We start from the raw sequence: 15,992 nt of genomic DNA on the forward strand, positions 1-15,992 counted from the left end.
GAAATAAATGAAATTTTTAATTCGTCTTGGTGGTAATGTAACGAAGCTCTTCCGGTTCAACTACAGACAACTCTGTTTGAACGCAAGAGTTTCTCGCAGAGTACCAACCTTGATTCACTTTGTTTGTATATGGCTAAAATGGATGTCACTCACAGAAAGCTTATTATTTTCTTTCTCCATTAATATTCTTCATAATCAATCGCCTTCAACATTTGCTACAATATAGAAAGTATTTCTCTGCTTTCAGGTAAGTAAAACTTCCTCTAATTTATAAAATTACTAACCCGCATCGCCTTATTGCACTGTATAACCATAAGAAACTAAGTTTTCTTATTTTGTATACATTATATTCATAACAAAACAATAACCTCTCAAGTAATGTCATTTTTTCTGCAAAATTCCTAATTTATTAATTACATTTAAAACTTATCGGTTTTTAGAGAATAATTTGTAAATTTTTTCTATAAAGTTCAAATTACGATCTAAATTAAAATTCCTATGATTTTAGAATTAAGGAATAAAATTTAATTTTATACTTTTTATTCTTAAACTTAATTCGAGGTTCTTTTCCCGAAATAACTAACTAAATCTTTATAATTAAAAAACAAATTTTTAAAACTTTTTCAACAATTTTATGTGTGGAAGATTTAAATTTCTTTGAAGTTTAATGATACGTATCTAGGTGTAAACATAACCTAAAATCGGATGCATTTTACTAAGTGATTGTGTGAAATTATTAATTATTAATTATTAAATTGTTAATAATACAAAAGAGGTAATTATTAACGAATATTGTAATTTGAGTAGATTCAGTCAGTTTGACTAATCACTCGTTTTAATAAGTTTGTGATTTGTAAATTTAAATATTTTATATTTTTGTTGTATTTTGTTTATTCATTGACGTGTTGTTTATTTTATTGACTATTTTACCAGACTATTTTATAAAAAAGTAAAAGAGTGTTTTTCTTTTACCTTTTATACGTCTTACAAAAATCGAAAAAATTAATTTATTAAATAATTGGGACAAAAAATAACGGTACAATAAAATGTCAGCAGAAATTTTCAGTTGTTTTGGATAATAATTGTTTTACTTAAAGTTGGAATAGTTGCAGATGTTCAATGTTGGAAGGATGGTATTGCCGCTCAATTGCCAACAACAATGCAGATGCCGAGGATGAAGATGAGGACAGTCCGGAGGAAGAAGTACCGAATTATAAAGATCAATATCGAAATCTTAAGCGGAAATTAAAATTTCTTATTTATGTAAGTTTCTATTTTCATCCGCTAGGATTATTTTCTTTTCAAATGGTATTGAAGTATTCAAATGTTACTGAAATATTTAAATTTTATTGTAATAATTATTTCGTTCTTGAAGTGGAAATTTATGTGATAAGATTAGTAAACCTACTAAAGAAGAAATTAAAATATTTTACAGGAAAATGAATGTTTTCAAGAAGCTTTACGTTCAACGCAACGAAAGCTTCTAAAAGTCAATAGAGACAAAAGCTTTCTTCTCGACCGACTTCTTCAATATGAAAAAGTCGATGCTTCTTTTAGCGAAAGTGACGAAACCGAGTCATCGGAAGACGAAATGGCGAGAGTCGATACGTCAAAAAGGTAAAGCCTTAAAATTACTAACAATCTTGTAAAAATTGCTTACCTTCTATAATTTATTCTTTCTTATTTTTTATTTTAGTTTTTCTAATTTGATCCATAAATTTTCTTTTATTTTTGAACAGGAAAAAAATGGATGTAAATGTTAACAATCACTTTTCACACCATTCACCAGTTGTAGTGAAGCCAATGAGTGCGAGTAAAAAGAAAAAATCTACTCCAAAAGTACCTAAAACTTACGATACACCACCAATTAATTACGAATCCGTAAAGCAACCTTGCAATCGTAAAGTATGTATATAAATTTTAATTATTTTCCCCTTATTTTTATAATAATTCTTTCTTTCTAATTTCAGATTCATTCGAGTAATAATCTCATGCCCATGTCGTTGATTTCCGATGGTCACATGACTCCGGAAGAGGTCGAGAGACACTTAGAATCACGACAATCGTATCTGGAGCTCGTTCCACAAAAAGCTCCACCAACTGTTCCCACTGAAATGTTTAGCAATGATCCTTCTTTAGACAGGTCTGTATTCTCACGACCTAAACTGAAAAAATAAGGCTGAAGTCCGCAACGTTTTTAAAAACGAAAATCAAAAAAGAAATTTTTTTAAAGAAATTTTTACACGAATACATTCGGACAAGTGGTTTTTTAATATAAAAATTACTCCAACGTTTCAAAATCAATACGATTTATAACAATAAATAAAATAATAATAATACAGAAACCAATAATGAGAATACACGAAGACTTTAAATAATAATTTCAAAAAACATCAAATAATAAGTAATAAATAATGTAAACTGAGGATAAAACAGAATTTACTTAATACAATATTAAAATTAAAATGAATATAAAAATGAAAACAAAGGTAAAACGAAAAAAGAAAACATATCTTACTAATAAATAAAAAAGTTCTACATTACATGTCGAAGGAATTAAAATTTGTCCAAAAATTGGAATGTAACATTTGGAGTTAGTAACTGAAATATTAAAATACTAAATTACTAAAGTGTTAATGAAGATAGAAAAATTAAGTTAATAACCCTCTGCCTACGCAGGTGACCGTTAACGTCAAAAAACGACAATTCGGTCGCCTGGTGGGGACTGGGAAATACATTCAAAAGCGCTAAAGTGGGGATAAGTCAGCGTAGGCTGACTCCTAAAAACAATTGCTCAAAAATAACACGAATTTAAAGCAAAAATAAAATAAGTCATTTTAGTTTTCGTTTTCTAAAATGTTGCGGACTTTAGCCTCGTTTAAAAAAAATTCAAAGAACAGTTCTTAAATAATTGATTATAAATTTCAGTGAATCGAATGAAGTTGGCGAGTTAGAAACCTCACCTAGTAATATGGGCGAAGATTGTCTTAGCGTCGACATGATGCCTGAATAAAAAAATTGAATTATTTATAATTTTTATTTTAAGGACACTTTGCACCTCATTCGTTTCATTCTTAGTCAATAATTTAACTTGTACTCATTACGGTAATATAAATTTTTATATATAAGTCTTAAATAGTTGTTCATTTCATTTCAATTCTTTTTCAACATAAAGTTTTTTTTCTTTACCATTTCCACCTTCAAATTCATAATTTACTTTGAATGCAGTAAAATTAGAATTTTAAAATAAAAGTAGCCGTATAATAATTTGTCACCTTATTTTTAAAAAATCCTCTTCTTTAATCTTACAATCTGCTTTTTAAAAATTAAAATCCCCTTTTTTACCTAACATTACATGAAAAAATTACTGTGATTCCTGAAATTGAGCGCTCCAATGCAACAACTCGTTCGACGCTCGAAAAATTTTCGAGCCTCTAACGAGTTGTTGCATTGAAGCGCTCAATTTAAAAAAAAATAAATAGGCGACGGTTATTAAATAATTAACTTTTATTCTATGAAATTTAAATTTTAATAAATTTAATTGTTTTTTTCATATAAAAGAAAAATGTGTTAATTCAATTTGAAAAAACACTATTGTCGACATTAAATCGCAGAAAAGAGAATGTTAACAATTCGGTAAGTACTTTGTAAACATAAATCTATGTTAACGATAAAAAAATCCTTTTATAACAAATAATAAAAAAGAATGTCTTTTATGTCTTAAAGAAATTTTGTTTCTTTGCTAGTTCACTGGAGTTTAGATGTTTTTGTAAGTTGCATAACTGCAATCCTAACTACCATTGCAGCACTGAAAACATACGAGAAAAATTGATTAGTAAAACTTCTTTTTAAATTAAATATTAACAAACGAACAAAATAAATAAAGTATAATTAAATATTTTAATGAAAAAATAATTTTAGGTTTAAGATTTGAGAATTTAGGATTTAAGCGAAAATTGTTAAAAGGAAATTTAGGTTTTACTAAACCTTAACAATGTGATTATTCCAGCGGGCATTATTTTTCCAGTGTTGTAAAATCTATATCCCATCAAACCTGCAAGAGCTGCACTCGTTCCCAAAAGTGGAGCATAATTATTCGGATCCTGAGAGATACGAAAAGCTCCAAATCCTATCAATGATCCGAAAAGTAAACCGGCTCCCAAAGATGGAATCGAATCTAGAAATCAAATTAATTAATTAAATCAGATTAAATATATTTTCAATTCTGTGATTACTCCTTCCAGAGAATAATTTATCATTGCTACTTGATAACAAAGAATTTATTTGGTTACTGTTTTTTTATATACCTTTTTTTAAATTTTATCAAAGAATCTAATATATATAACCTCAAAATTCAAAATACGAAGAAGTGAAATTCTCGATTGACAATGAATGCAGAGATTTTATTATAGAAAAAGGTTCTTGCTCAAAAATTTCAATTGGATTTTCATTTTTTTCAAAAATAAGAAAATATTGATATATTATTTAAATATATTTAAATTTGTTTGTGTATAAATCTTACTTGATTTAACGTAACCCATAATTCCACCAGCAGCAACAAACGTAGCGTAAGCAAACCCTGGAATATCGACTGGCATTTTGAAAAAATGTACTTTTTTTTTAATGGAAAATAAAGGGTTTCTATTGTTATCAATTTATCAAGAGACAAGAATTCAAGTGACAAGCAAATTTTTGTTTTCTTCTTTATATGCGCTGTTGCCGAGTGCCAACCACATGTACTTGATCACGTGATTGATGTGATTCGTTTGTCGTTTCAACTGTAATTCTATTTTTTACAAGATAAACGAACACTTTTCTTTTTAATGAAATCAAATTTGTTTGAAAGAAGAGAAAGTTTAAGAATACGAAATTCGAAATAAAATTTAAAAATTAAGATAAAAGAAATTAAGTAAAACTACAAGTTTGGTGGATACGTACAATTTTCATATAGTCAATATTACAATGTTGCCAATTTCTTCTTGGGATTTTTTTTTTGTTTTTATAACATTCAATTTATATTAAAGTCTAGATAAAAATATAGAAGATGATACCAAACTTTTGTGGAAAATTTACTTTTGAATGTTTCGATTATTAACATTAATGTATAGTTATTAAAAGAAGATTTTTTGCGATAAAAATTAAAAATCCCGCCAAATATGAAATAAATTTTTATCGTCTGCTAGCAATTATCAGTTAACAATCACCGATTGTGAAAATCTATCATAAAAATTGTAATTATGTCATTATAGTAATTGTTATTTTACGGATTTATCAAGCTGCAAGTCACGTCTCGTTTCTATTTCCTTATTAACTTTATTATTTCAGTTTTAAAAACGTATTTAATACGTGTCTCTTGATCATCAAACATTGCTTCAAGTTTTCGACAACAAAATGTCAAAAAATTGTCTAATTGAGACAGGAAATATACTTTCCTTGAATGAATTAAAGAAAAAGACCGGCTTAAGTACGAGGGACGAGGTAAATTTTCATTATTTATATTTTTTTTTTGCTTTCAATTGCCTGTTAATTTTTTATTTTTCATTGCTGCACTAACATTTTGAGGTTATTTTAATTTATTCTGGAAATTAAAAGAATGATGGTTTTAAAATTTTTAGAATAATAAGTGTCCGAAATTACTGTAACATTTTATCTTGAAAAATTACAAGTAAATATATAAATTTTATAAATTTTTTTCAAATGCGTTGCAATTTGAAGAGAGTCTCTTCTTTCTTTTTGGAACGCTTTCATCAATTTCTAATTAAACAATATATTTATGATCGAAATTTTCATAAAATCGACTTTCTGAGTAGAAGCTTTGTTCAAAATTGTTTGAATGAAGATAATTAAAGGTAGAAAAGTTAATAAATGTTAAAAAGTAGAAACGATAATTATATTTCTTCATAGTAGCCACAACAAGAAATTGTAATTTAATCCGGTTATAGTTACTCTATATTTTAAGAATTGATGATCTTTTTGAATTAATTTTTTACATCACTTCAGTCAGGTTTAATTGCTGCACACGAGACGTTGCAGAAGTGCGTCACTTCTATTTGCAAGCAAGTAGTAATTATCAAGTGATACCAACACAATTCGAAAATGTTAAGTTATGTTTCCGTCATGTTGGTATTATTGACTACTTGGCCTATGACTGACATGTAACTTTTCTTACTGTATAAATAATAAAATTAAAATATTTTGATGAAGAATCAAGCTTTACAGAAAATCCCCCCAATGTCCTATTATTTTCCTGCATTTTTTTTTTTTTTTATAGTTAATAGAGAAATCTTACCAGATCCATAAAAAAATATTTTATATTAATTATAATAAGCTAGAAGATATTTTATTTTCATTATAAAATATTCTCTTATGGATCTGGTAAGATTTCTTTATTAACTATAAAAAGAATGATCTTTTATCTTATTTTTCGAGAAGGGAATTAAAAAGTAATTCAATTTTTCAGTTAATCGAAACACTGAAAATAGTTTTGCAAGACTCACCATCCAATGAATCAAGTTTACCAACCGTAAGTATATAAAAACCGTTTACAAAAAATTATTTTTTAACTCAAAATTAGAATGGAAAGTATTCATTCTCTATATATTCCTGTAGACGAATGGAATCGGAGAAGGGGATTCGGAAAATGTGGACAGAAAAGAATTGAAAATTACAGTTAAAATTTTTATATCTACAGCGAAAGCGGAAGTTTTGAAACAAGCACTGGATGAAGGTATTTTGTCAATAACCTTACCGCGGTCTTAATAGTTTATTCATTAAAGTATGACTTTGTATTATTTAGAATAATGTTTTCCCTGAAATTTCCAGTTTTCCGAATTTTACACACTGATACAATAGAATCATTGGTAATTGCATATAAAAGTACCGATGATTCTGGTGATATTTTAACTTCTTTGCAAAGTCTATGGAGTGTTATTGAGGAATTGAAGAAATCTGGAAAACTTTGCAGTGTTGGACTCAGTGATGTCGACACTGAAGTGTTTATACAATTTTTCCGAGCGGCAAACGTGAGAAATAAACATTTAACTTAAATACATTAATTAATAAATTGTTACTTTCGGTTCTTGAGTTCTTGATATTTGTCTTTATTTTAGGTTAAACCGAATATTATTCAAATTAACTTAGCGTCTTGCTGTGTTGTTCCACCTGCCTTACAAGAATTTTCCAAGGAAAATGATATACAATTATTAACTCACAATGATCCGTGTCGTAAGTATTAGAAACTACATATGACGCGTTTCCAAGAAAGGTACATAAGAAGCAAAAAATTTTAGGTTATGTTTATAATTTTTGAAGAAAAATTCAAGAAAGGAATCAATTACTATTAAAAATTATAAATGTTCAAGTCTTCATTACAAAATATTCAATAAAAACTAGTTTCAAATTTATACAATTGCAAAAGGAAGTTTTAATCAAAATCTAACACAAACATAGCCTACAATTCCTTTGCTTCTTAGGTACCTTTCTTCAGAGCGCGTCACATATTAATAATCTTACAATTCGATTTAAAAAGTTTTCTTCGTCAAAAAAGAACTTTAATTTATTTATGGTCTTGGATATTAATAAAATATTCTTACAGAAATATTGCCGAAAGAATCTGTAATGGAAATTTTTGGCAATAGTGCAAATTTGCATTGGGTCGCTCGTTACCAAATCCACCTCAGGTGCCGAGGAGTTCTTTCTTCAAAGGGCTATTTGGTCTATCTAGACAAACCTACATAGAATTTTTACAGTGGATCTGTTTTGAAGTAATTTTGTTTCTTTTTAAGTAATTATTTTGATATAATTGTGTGCGTGTGCGTCATAAGAACTTCAATCTCAAAAAAGCAAATAGCACAAAGTTTCAGCACACGCCAAATAAGCATTTAAATATTTGAGAGACACAGAAACTTAGCAGCTAAAAATCGTACAAAAATGAACAATAATTGATTTAAAATTAAAATGTCTTTTGAATTGTATTATATTTAATATTTCTAATCAGTTATTTTATCTGAATGACATTTTGTTTGAGTGGGCACGAAATAAGATGTTGCCATAATACTGTTTGATGATTATATGAAAAATATTTTACTCACGGTGTAGATACTCTATCGAAAAAACTAGTTTATAGATAATTTATATATGGAAATGTAATAAATATTTTTTTGTTATAAATGGAAAAAGAAGTTTATTCATTTTGTGGTGAACATAAATATAAGTTGAAAAATCCGTCAACAGTACTTGTTTTAAATTATTTTTCTTCCTATTATTCTGAAACTCTCCTGCAACTAACATTTTTAAGATTGAGGAAACTTTAAGTTTAACCCTAGATTTCGGGAAATGTATAATATTAAGCAAAGGATAATCCGAAAATTCATTTAAATGTTGTTTTTGAGTTCATGTTCCATGAATTTTCGAGTTTGTTATTTTAGTAAAAGTAATATAAACTAGAAAGAAAAATTAAAAGTTTATGTAAAATGAATTGCAGTGAATTAAAAATGTAAACTACAAAACTAAATTATTTGTTGCGACGCACCAAGAATCATCAGAAGCTTTTGTTCATGAACAGTTAAATGTTGATTGTGATAAATATTTGAAAAGCTTGTCAATAGCTTGTCTTAGACCAAATGTTGATCCTATGATATATCCTTTAATGTTCCCTTCAGACGATTCTGGAAGAATTGTAAATATTAATTATACTTAAAAATTAGAAAAAGAGTTCATTTTGGGACTACCAAGAACATAAAAAAGAATATACAAGTTTACAGGCAAAAAGTCAAAAGTCCACATTGTCATGTGACAATGCGAAGATATTTAATGTTAGATTTTGCTTTGAAGAAAGGAAAATAAATCACAAATTCAAGCTGCTTTCAGCGGTAGCAGATATTGAAAGTTTACTATTAGGCTGCAGCGCGACAGGGAAGACATTGGAAACCCTCGGTTTTGTGTATATGTGTCCCTGGGACTCGTCGTGCTCGCTGCTACATATATATGTACATACGAAGGTTTCGATTTTCCTTTTGCCTCCCTTCCTGTCTTGCTCTTGGGCCGTGGATCTTCCTTTGGTCGCGGGCCCTTTTACGTTAAGCCGCGCACCGCGTGGCACATGGGACAACGAACGATGAAACAGGACGCGGACTCGGATAGCGTAAATGCTGCTGCAGGCTGCACCCGAACCTTCTTCTTCTTCTTCTTCTTCTTCTCCCTTCATCACCCTGCCTTGCACAAGCCAGAAGCCACTGTGAATGTTCTTTTCTCTTTCGCCGCCCATCCCTCTTTACTTCCATCTCTTTTTCTTCCCATCGTCCACACGCTTCTCATTTCCCTTCATTCTCTCTCTCCACTCTCTCGATTTCTTCCCTTCTTTTGGATTATATTCAGGAGCGGATTTACATCAATGGCAATAAATTTTAAATTGGACCAACCTCGGAATTAATTACAATCCAATCTCAATTTTGTATCTTTCGATGAAATCTGATATAATTAGTTTACCTCTTCTATTCTGCATTGAAGGTGAACTGCCCAATCAGAAATATTGTTTAATGCTGATTTCCTGTTTTTTCTCGATCCACTTCTACATTTCGATTTTTTAGCTGTTCTCCTTGCAAACAAGAAGTATTGTTCCTGCCTAACAGTCGGTCTCAAAAATTTTGATATCTGCATCTTCTCTTCTATTCTGTCTTTTTAAATTTTGAAAGAATGCAGATCTGATACGCTTATAGATTCCGGTGGATCCCAAAAGATTTACAACATGCAGTCTGGAAAAATTAATGGACCGTATGGTTCCTTGTGGCACGTTCTTTTTTATTGTTGCAAAGGGGGACGATGAAGAGATCAAAAGTTTCTAAACCGTTCGGTAAATAGAATCAAACCTAAAAGTAGAAGGGCTATAATATAGCAATAGCATACATCATACAGCACAGCCATCGTAGTGTAGCTTGAAGGCAAAAGAGAAATCTTTGTCATATACTTAAGGGGCTAAGAAGATCATTAAGGATACAGATCCAGTTAGGAGTTGCATGTTTAGCAAAGATACATTTCGATATAAAAACAAGTAACCGAGGCAGATAACTTGACCTATCCGATTGCATGATGAGAATTAGCAAAATTGTTTCCAGGGATGGAACCTTGAGCGTAGTCATTGTTTGCAGCAGTGAAGCTTAAAATAATTTCTGGATATGTTTCCCGGGAATCTTTCTCAGCGCCTGTTGAACTCTCGGTTCCTGGACGGGGCAATCGAAGAGTAACTTTTTGATCCACCGACTGTACCGTACCCATGCTGCTGCCTCGGTTACTTCCGCGGTGAAAGCGTCGTTGTTAAAGTTGTCTTCGATTTTAATCAGGTCTCTCTTTTTGGTAGGTCTTGCCCCTACCATTCTCGTGTGGCGGACGTCTGGATTGACCTCCCTATGGAGTTTGTTCAGAACGACGGCATATATCTTCCCCTCGGCGACTCTGATCACCGCTGTTGATCCTCTCGTCGGTTTCTTCGGTTCTTTATCGTCTTCCTTCTTTAAAACTGTTTCAGTCTTTTTCTTCTTAGTTACCCTTTCGTAGCTTCTGAACTACTGGTCCCGCTTGCTCGTATTTAACTTCCATAACTGATATTTACTTTTTGTTTTTGTTGTCCGGATTCAATCTCTTATTCTTTTCTCGGTTCAATCGCATATTCCTCGCCAGATTCTAAAAACATCAGCATTCGAACTGTTCTAACATTGGTTGATAGACTCTGTTGTCTACCTGCGAAGATCCCGGACTAACTGAATTTATGCAGCTCCTGACACTTAGAAGACTCGATGGACTGACTCTTCTTCGAGTCTCTCCTTTTCATTATGTTCTCTGTCACTGAATAAAATAGATCTCCCCCACAATGCAGTATGTTTAAGATCCCCGGCTTTAGTGTTAGTGCTTCTACAAAGTCGAGCCGTTGTGGTGATTATTGTCCGTCTTTTAAATATTCCCACAATCTATGTTTATTTGGTTACCACATTCTTATCAACAATTTTTTGTGAATGCTATGAAATTAATTAATTTTCTGACTACGACGCTTTGAATTTCTTGTTGCTTGCAATGTTCAGTGAACTTTGACGACATTGAAAAGCATTAGAGATTTAAAGAATTATTTCAAGTTTAATCAGTTTTACAACTAGAGATTCCGAAGTTCATGATGATATTGAGATAATTCTTACCTGCTTACGAAGTTTTTATTCCATAACTATTAAGTTAAAAACATTTTTATTCTATTGCGAAACTTATTTTTTATCATGAAAGAAACATTAATGAATGAATCAATGTTTCCTAAAAATATTTTTCTTTTCATTTCTCAAGTGAAAAACAGGACTTCAAGTAATCCATCACATTGTGGCAAATTGGCACCGGAAAATGTTTCGCCATGTAAGCGAGAGATATAATCGAAAAGGAAACGGCACTGTTAGACTACATCCCATTAATTCCACTCTTCAAAGAACGATAACTTAGAAAAACATTTCTTTGCATATATTGCAATTCCTTGATGACTGAAAGATTTACCTAAAAGAAAATTTATTGGTTTTTATTTTTTTCCTGCAAAATTAACGTTTATAATGCTATTTAATGATCTAGATAGAGATGAATTTTGTATATTTAGATTAAATATAACATAATTTACCGTTTACCATAACAACATTATAATAAAAATGTTATTAATTTCCCCAAAGAATTAGAGTTGTGAACTATTGTCCGTGATCAGTGGATAATAATAAAAAGTTAATTTAAGATATTATTGTGAAGGGCTTATTCATAGGACGGATTATTCAGGTCCTACAAACGCTCCATAATCTACTAAAACTATTTTTGCATAAATATTATAACATGAACGGTAACAAACAAGGGTTCGGAATCACAAGGTTTTGAAACAAGATAAGTTTAATTTGCAAGACTAAAACGTGGTTATCTTTTTGAAGAGTGGTCACGATATCTTAAGAACTATCAGAATCAATGTTGCAAATAAGAAACTATTTTATGTAAAATCTACAAGTAAAATCTACAAAAGCCTTGTACTTGAAGCAGTTCCTAAACAATAGGGTCAATAATATAATTTTATTGTTTAGGAACAACTGCAGGCAAAATTCATTTGTGAATTCTACTATAGCATCATGCCAGGAGTTCAGATATTTTATTGCACGTCAATTATTTTAGGGATATTAACAAATATTCATTCAAAAATATTCACTGGAAACATTAATTGGAATTTCAGTTCTTCATTAAAATCTCGAACCACACAAACTTTCTTGATTTCAAATTCAATTTTTAGAAATAAAAAAAAAAGAAGTTGTTAGTAACATTTAGAGCTTCAGATATAAAAAATAGTGAAAGAGAACTAAAGTTTTTGTTAACAAATTGTTTCTTGTTCGCTAAATTAAAGAAATAAATAAATAAAAAGACTTGTGAATACGAATCCGCCCCTGATTATATTCGCATTTTCTCCGTCTTCCTCTTCCAACTGTTGCTCTCATCTTGCAAGGACTGGAAGACAGTGGCGGGCGGAGTATGCGAACGTCGCGATACTATGTTATGCCTCGAACTGCGGGTCTGACATACTTTGTATGTTAATGCCACATAATGTCGGTTTTGTTCCTCTTTTCAGCATTTATCTGTTCGGTTCTGCTTTTGCGTACGCACAGTACGACATCGCAAAACGGAGAACTGCTACTGCTGTCTTTGCGAACAACCCCCCTGACCATCTCATAGATACCTTTACTTCCACTTTTCCAGATTCTCATAAGGCCCTTTGTTCACTGCGAAATTCCTCCACTTCAACTCTCATCGTTTATCATTCGATCATTCATTGTCATTTTGGTCAATCTGCAAAATTAATTGGCTTGTAATTGATTAACATCTTTCGCAGTCGGGAGAAAATTCATCAAAATGTTGCGCTTGGAGGTTTTGAAGACTCTTAGGATCTAATCGAGAGTTTTGCAAAATCAGGTTGTAAATTTGTTCGAATTGGATGGGGGAGCATCACCCACGTTGATCTACTCGATTCCCTTTGCGACTTGAACAGACTTGACAATGCGAAGAAATTCTTTGAAAAAAAATTTTTCTCCTTCTCTTTGGAGATAACGAGATCTCGGTACACCTGTTTAGCACAGATTCGAGTTTGCAGTGCGGAAAGTTTCTATGGAGATGCGCGATCGGTACCGCAAAAGTATAGTAGATCGAGGGAGCGAGTAGCACGGCAAAAGAATCGGGATCTCTCCTTGTTGCTCCCGTGGGCCCCGGCTCCCTCTTTTCTCAGCCCACCCCGCCTTATTTATTCCTTTCTCTGTCGCTGCCTCCCTTTCTTCTTGGACTTCTCTTCTTTATTTCTGTCCTTTTGCCCGTTTTCTTCTTCCGCAAACGACAGCCGCTTATTTATACCCGTCTTTGCATCGCACAGGAGCGAGCGTTTACATTTACTCGCTCGCCCGTCCAACTAACCAAGCGAACGAGCTCGCCACTCCTTACAAATACACAAAGGTGCCAGGATCGGCCCAACATTCATTTGCACCCTGGGAAAAATATCCATTTCCACACGAGCTTCTTATTATCTTTAGTGCACATCCGTTTCTCGTTCGTTAATCTCCATTTTCTTGCTTATTCAATTCAATGATAGTTGCTGACAACTCCGCGCACAGTCTCATTGAATTTGGCTAAATGGAATGCCGACGGTTTTTGATCATGGATTCAAGGACCCTAAAAATCTTCTAATGAGATCATTTTGTAATTATAACAAAGATCGTCGTTTTTAACACTGTGTCTGGAATTATAAAATAGAGAATCATAATAGAAAAACAGCTAATTTTTTTGGCTGGATTTGGCAAGATGACGGTCGTAATTGGTTGAAATACCATGATGACGCTTGAAATTGGTTGAAAATATGATGATATCATCATCATAATATGATGATATCATTATCATAATATGATGATGATGATATTGGTTGCGATTGGTTGATCCATGATGACGGTAATTACCATGATGACGGTAATTCTACATTTTTAAGCGAACATAAGATCTTCCCCACCTAGAGAAAATAAAAAAGAGTTACCCACACGTCGGTAAACGAAAATTGATGCGGTAATTATGAATTCCAGTAAAAAATGGAGTAAAATGATGTTATGCTGTTATTTGTACGTGGGATATACTAATCCGACCCTGGAGGGTAAGAGCAATAAAAGGAGCGTTCAGCAATGCTAGGGCGCACACTTTGCAAAGCAAGAGCATCGTGAGAGTCAATTCCGTGACTGCATCACCTGTCAATGCGTGATCCCGTGCCACTATACGGTCTATATTACATGCGCTACTCGCCGCTGTCAACTTCAACCGTTACCAGCTTTGCAGATGCACTTGGTTCTTTACAATCTGCTCCTGCAAGAAATCTTCACTGTAATAAATTTTATCCTCCACCACGTCTTTTATTTGCCTGCGAAAAGTATTCAATTCACTATTAATTATAAACTCCGGACAAAACAAATTTTTATCAATCACTAGCCAAAAAGAATAATATTGAGAATTTGATTTCCATACCGTTTGTTCTAGACAATAATTGATTACATAATCTCTAAGTATTCTCTTTTGTTGATTTGTTGATTCAGTATTTATATTACCTTCCTCAATTTTTTGTAATCACCAAAGATTTAGATATTCTAATAGAGCAACGGACATTGAGGTCCTAGTCACATCCAGAAATTTGGATAATCCTAAAATATCCCTAAGATATCTTAGGACATCCTACGGAGATAATGGTTTCCGAATGTCCTTAGGACATTCGTAAGATATCCTGAATATCCAGAACCAGATGCTGTTAGGATCAGTACCCATAAAGTCATATTATTCTTTTGTCAGCGGTATTGAAAATTGAATAACATTGGTGATATTTTTCTATTTTTACTACAGTGATTCGGAACCGCAAAGGATTCTTTAAACGATCTAACAATTGGTTTGGGGTTTCCAAGTTATTAAAGTTAACGTCTGTAAGGAGTAGATTTATGACAGGTTACACTTGGTTTTAATGGGACGATAAAGTGAAAAGGACTATGGAATTTTTTTCGTTATTCTTCAGAATATCTATTTTTGTGATTAACATCTGCGTATTTAAATATTTCAGAACTTTAACGATATAATTTTAATTAAACAGCAACCGTGCGTCGCTGGTAGGTTTGCACGACAACTGGCGCACTCGTGCTGGCATAATTGCAGACTAATGGCAATCACGCACGTTATCGGCACAAATTCACGAACGAAGATAAGCATATGCTTTGCATTTGAGTGTCCCTTGAGAAAAATAATTCTAAATGACCTGAAATGATATTATGTTAAGATTTTCTCGCATTTTTGGAACCGTTAATTCTTAGTAAATTGCCACAGTAAGCAATTTAGAACCACAGTAAACTAGGAGGTATTAATAAGCGTTTTAGCTTAGAATAACAACAAAAAGATTAAATTAATTATTTCTATTAGAAAAAGTGTCTAAATCAAAATTTGAGTCTACACTGTAAAAAATTTAGAGAGTTGATGATCACTGGAGTTGGGAGTGAAATTTTTCGAGTTAAAAATCAACTCCAAAAGGGAGTTAATTTATTAGATTAACTTCGTTTTGGAGTTGATTCTTATTTTTTCTGTGTAAATTTTAACTCCCTTCGCTTTAACATCCAAATGGGTGCGACTTTTATAGAATCCCCTGGGGAGTGAAAATTTAACTCCCTTTTTTACAGTGTAATTGGAAAGTTGGTTTGCTGCGCACAGTGACTCGTAAATGTCATTTAAAATTCCGTCTCAATAATATTATAGATAGAAAAAACTAAAAAAGTAGAAAAAGCCATATCGGAAAAAAAGAAAAAGCAGTGGCTCATAAATATTTATAAAGCGCTTTTATGAATGTAATGCCTCCGAAGTAGCTGTCTTTAAGAAAAGTCAAGGTAGCTCTCGAAGAAAGGAAGAACGTGCGAATAAAATGGAATAAAGCGCATTCGCACGTG

The 15,992-nt window shown here is 31.8% G+C and overlaps 3 protein-coding genes across 5 annotated transcripts; 2 read left to right on the plus strand and 1 right to left on the minus strand.

Moving 5' to 3' along the window:
* The first annotated feature begins 89 nt into the window (after positions 1-89).
* On the plus strand, positions 90-3,136 carry LOC122500778 (INO80 complex subunit E). Of its 2 annotated transcripts, none has more exons than XM_043609864.1 (6): positions 90-247; positions 1,107-1,263; positions 1,436-1,617; positions 1,740-1,905; positions 1,971-2,143; positions 2,929-3,136. In XM_043609864.1, exons 2-6 carry the CDS (start codon positions 1,120-1,122, stop codon positions 3,011-3,013), a joined length of 750 nt encoding a protein of 249 aa, XP_043465799.1. In that variant the 5' UTR covers positions 90-247; positions 1,107-1,119; the 3' UTR covers positions 3,014-3,136. The 2 variants fall into 2 exon arrangements, with proteins under 2 accessions (XP_043465799.1, XP_043465800.1); XM_043609865.1 differs by having other exon boundaries at positions 106-247; positions 1,098-1,263.
* A 353-nt stretch (positions 3,137-3,489) lies between these two features.
* On the minus strand, positions 3,490-4,728 carry LOC122500781 (transmembrane protein 14C). Its single transcript, XM_043609868.1, has 3 exons — positions 4,523-4,728; positions 3,988-4,177; positions 3,490-3,808 (listed from the first exon to the last, which is right to left on the minus strand). The coding sequence occupies exons 1-3, from the start codon at positions 4,596-4,598 to the stop codon at positions 3,748-3,750; spliced, it is 327 nt and encodes a 108-aa protein (XP_043465803.1). The 5' UTR covers positions 4,599-4,728; the 3' UTR covers positions 3,490-3,747.
* Positions 4,729-5,075: 347 nt separating this feature from the next.
* On the plus strand, positions 5,076-8,177 carry LOC122500780 (glutamate--cysteine ligase regulatory subunit). Of its 2 annotated transcripts, XM_043609867.1 has the most exons (7): positions 5,076-5,231; positions 5,326-5,478; positions 6,461-6,523; positions 6,610-6,727; positions 6,823-7,022; positions 7,110-7,224; positions 7,595-8,177. In XM_043609867.1, exons 2-7 carry the CDS (start codon positions 5,392-5,394, stop codon positions 7,735-7,737), a joined length of 726 nt encoding a protein of 241 aa, XP_043465802.1. In that variant the 5' UTR covers positions 5,076-5,231; positions 5,326-5,391; the 3' UTR covers positions 7,738-8,177. The 2 variants fall into 2 exon arrangements, with proteins under 2 accessions (XP_043465802.1, XP_043465801.1); XM_043609866.1 differs by having other exon boundaries at positions 5,170-5,478.
* The last annotated feature ends 7,815 nt before the right edge of the window (positions 8,178-15,992 follow it).

The sequence above is a fragment of the Leptopilina heterotoma genome, unplaced genomic scaffold, assembly GCF_015476425.1.
Source record: "Leptopilina heterotoma isolate Lh14 unplaced genomic scaffold, ASM1547642v1 Lhet_191, whole genome shotgun sequence".
Classification (NCBI taxonomy): Eukaryota; Metazoa; Arthropoda; class Insecta; order Hymenoptera; family Figitidae; genus Leptopilina; species Leptopilina heterotoma.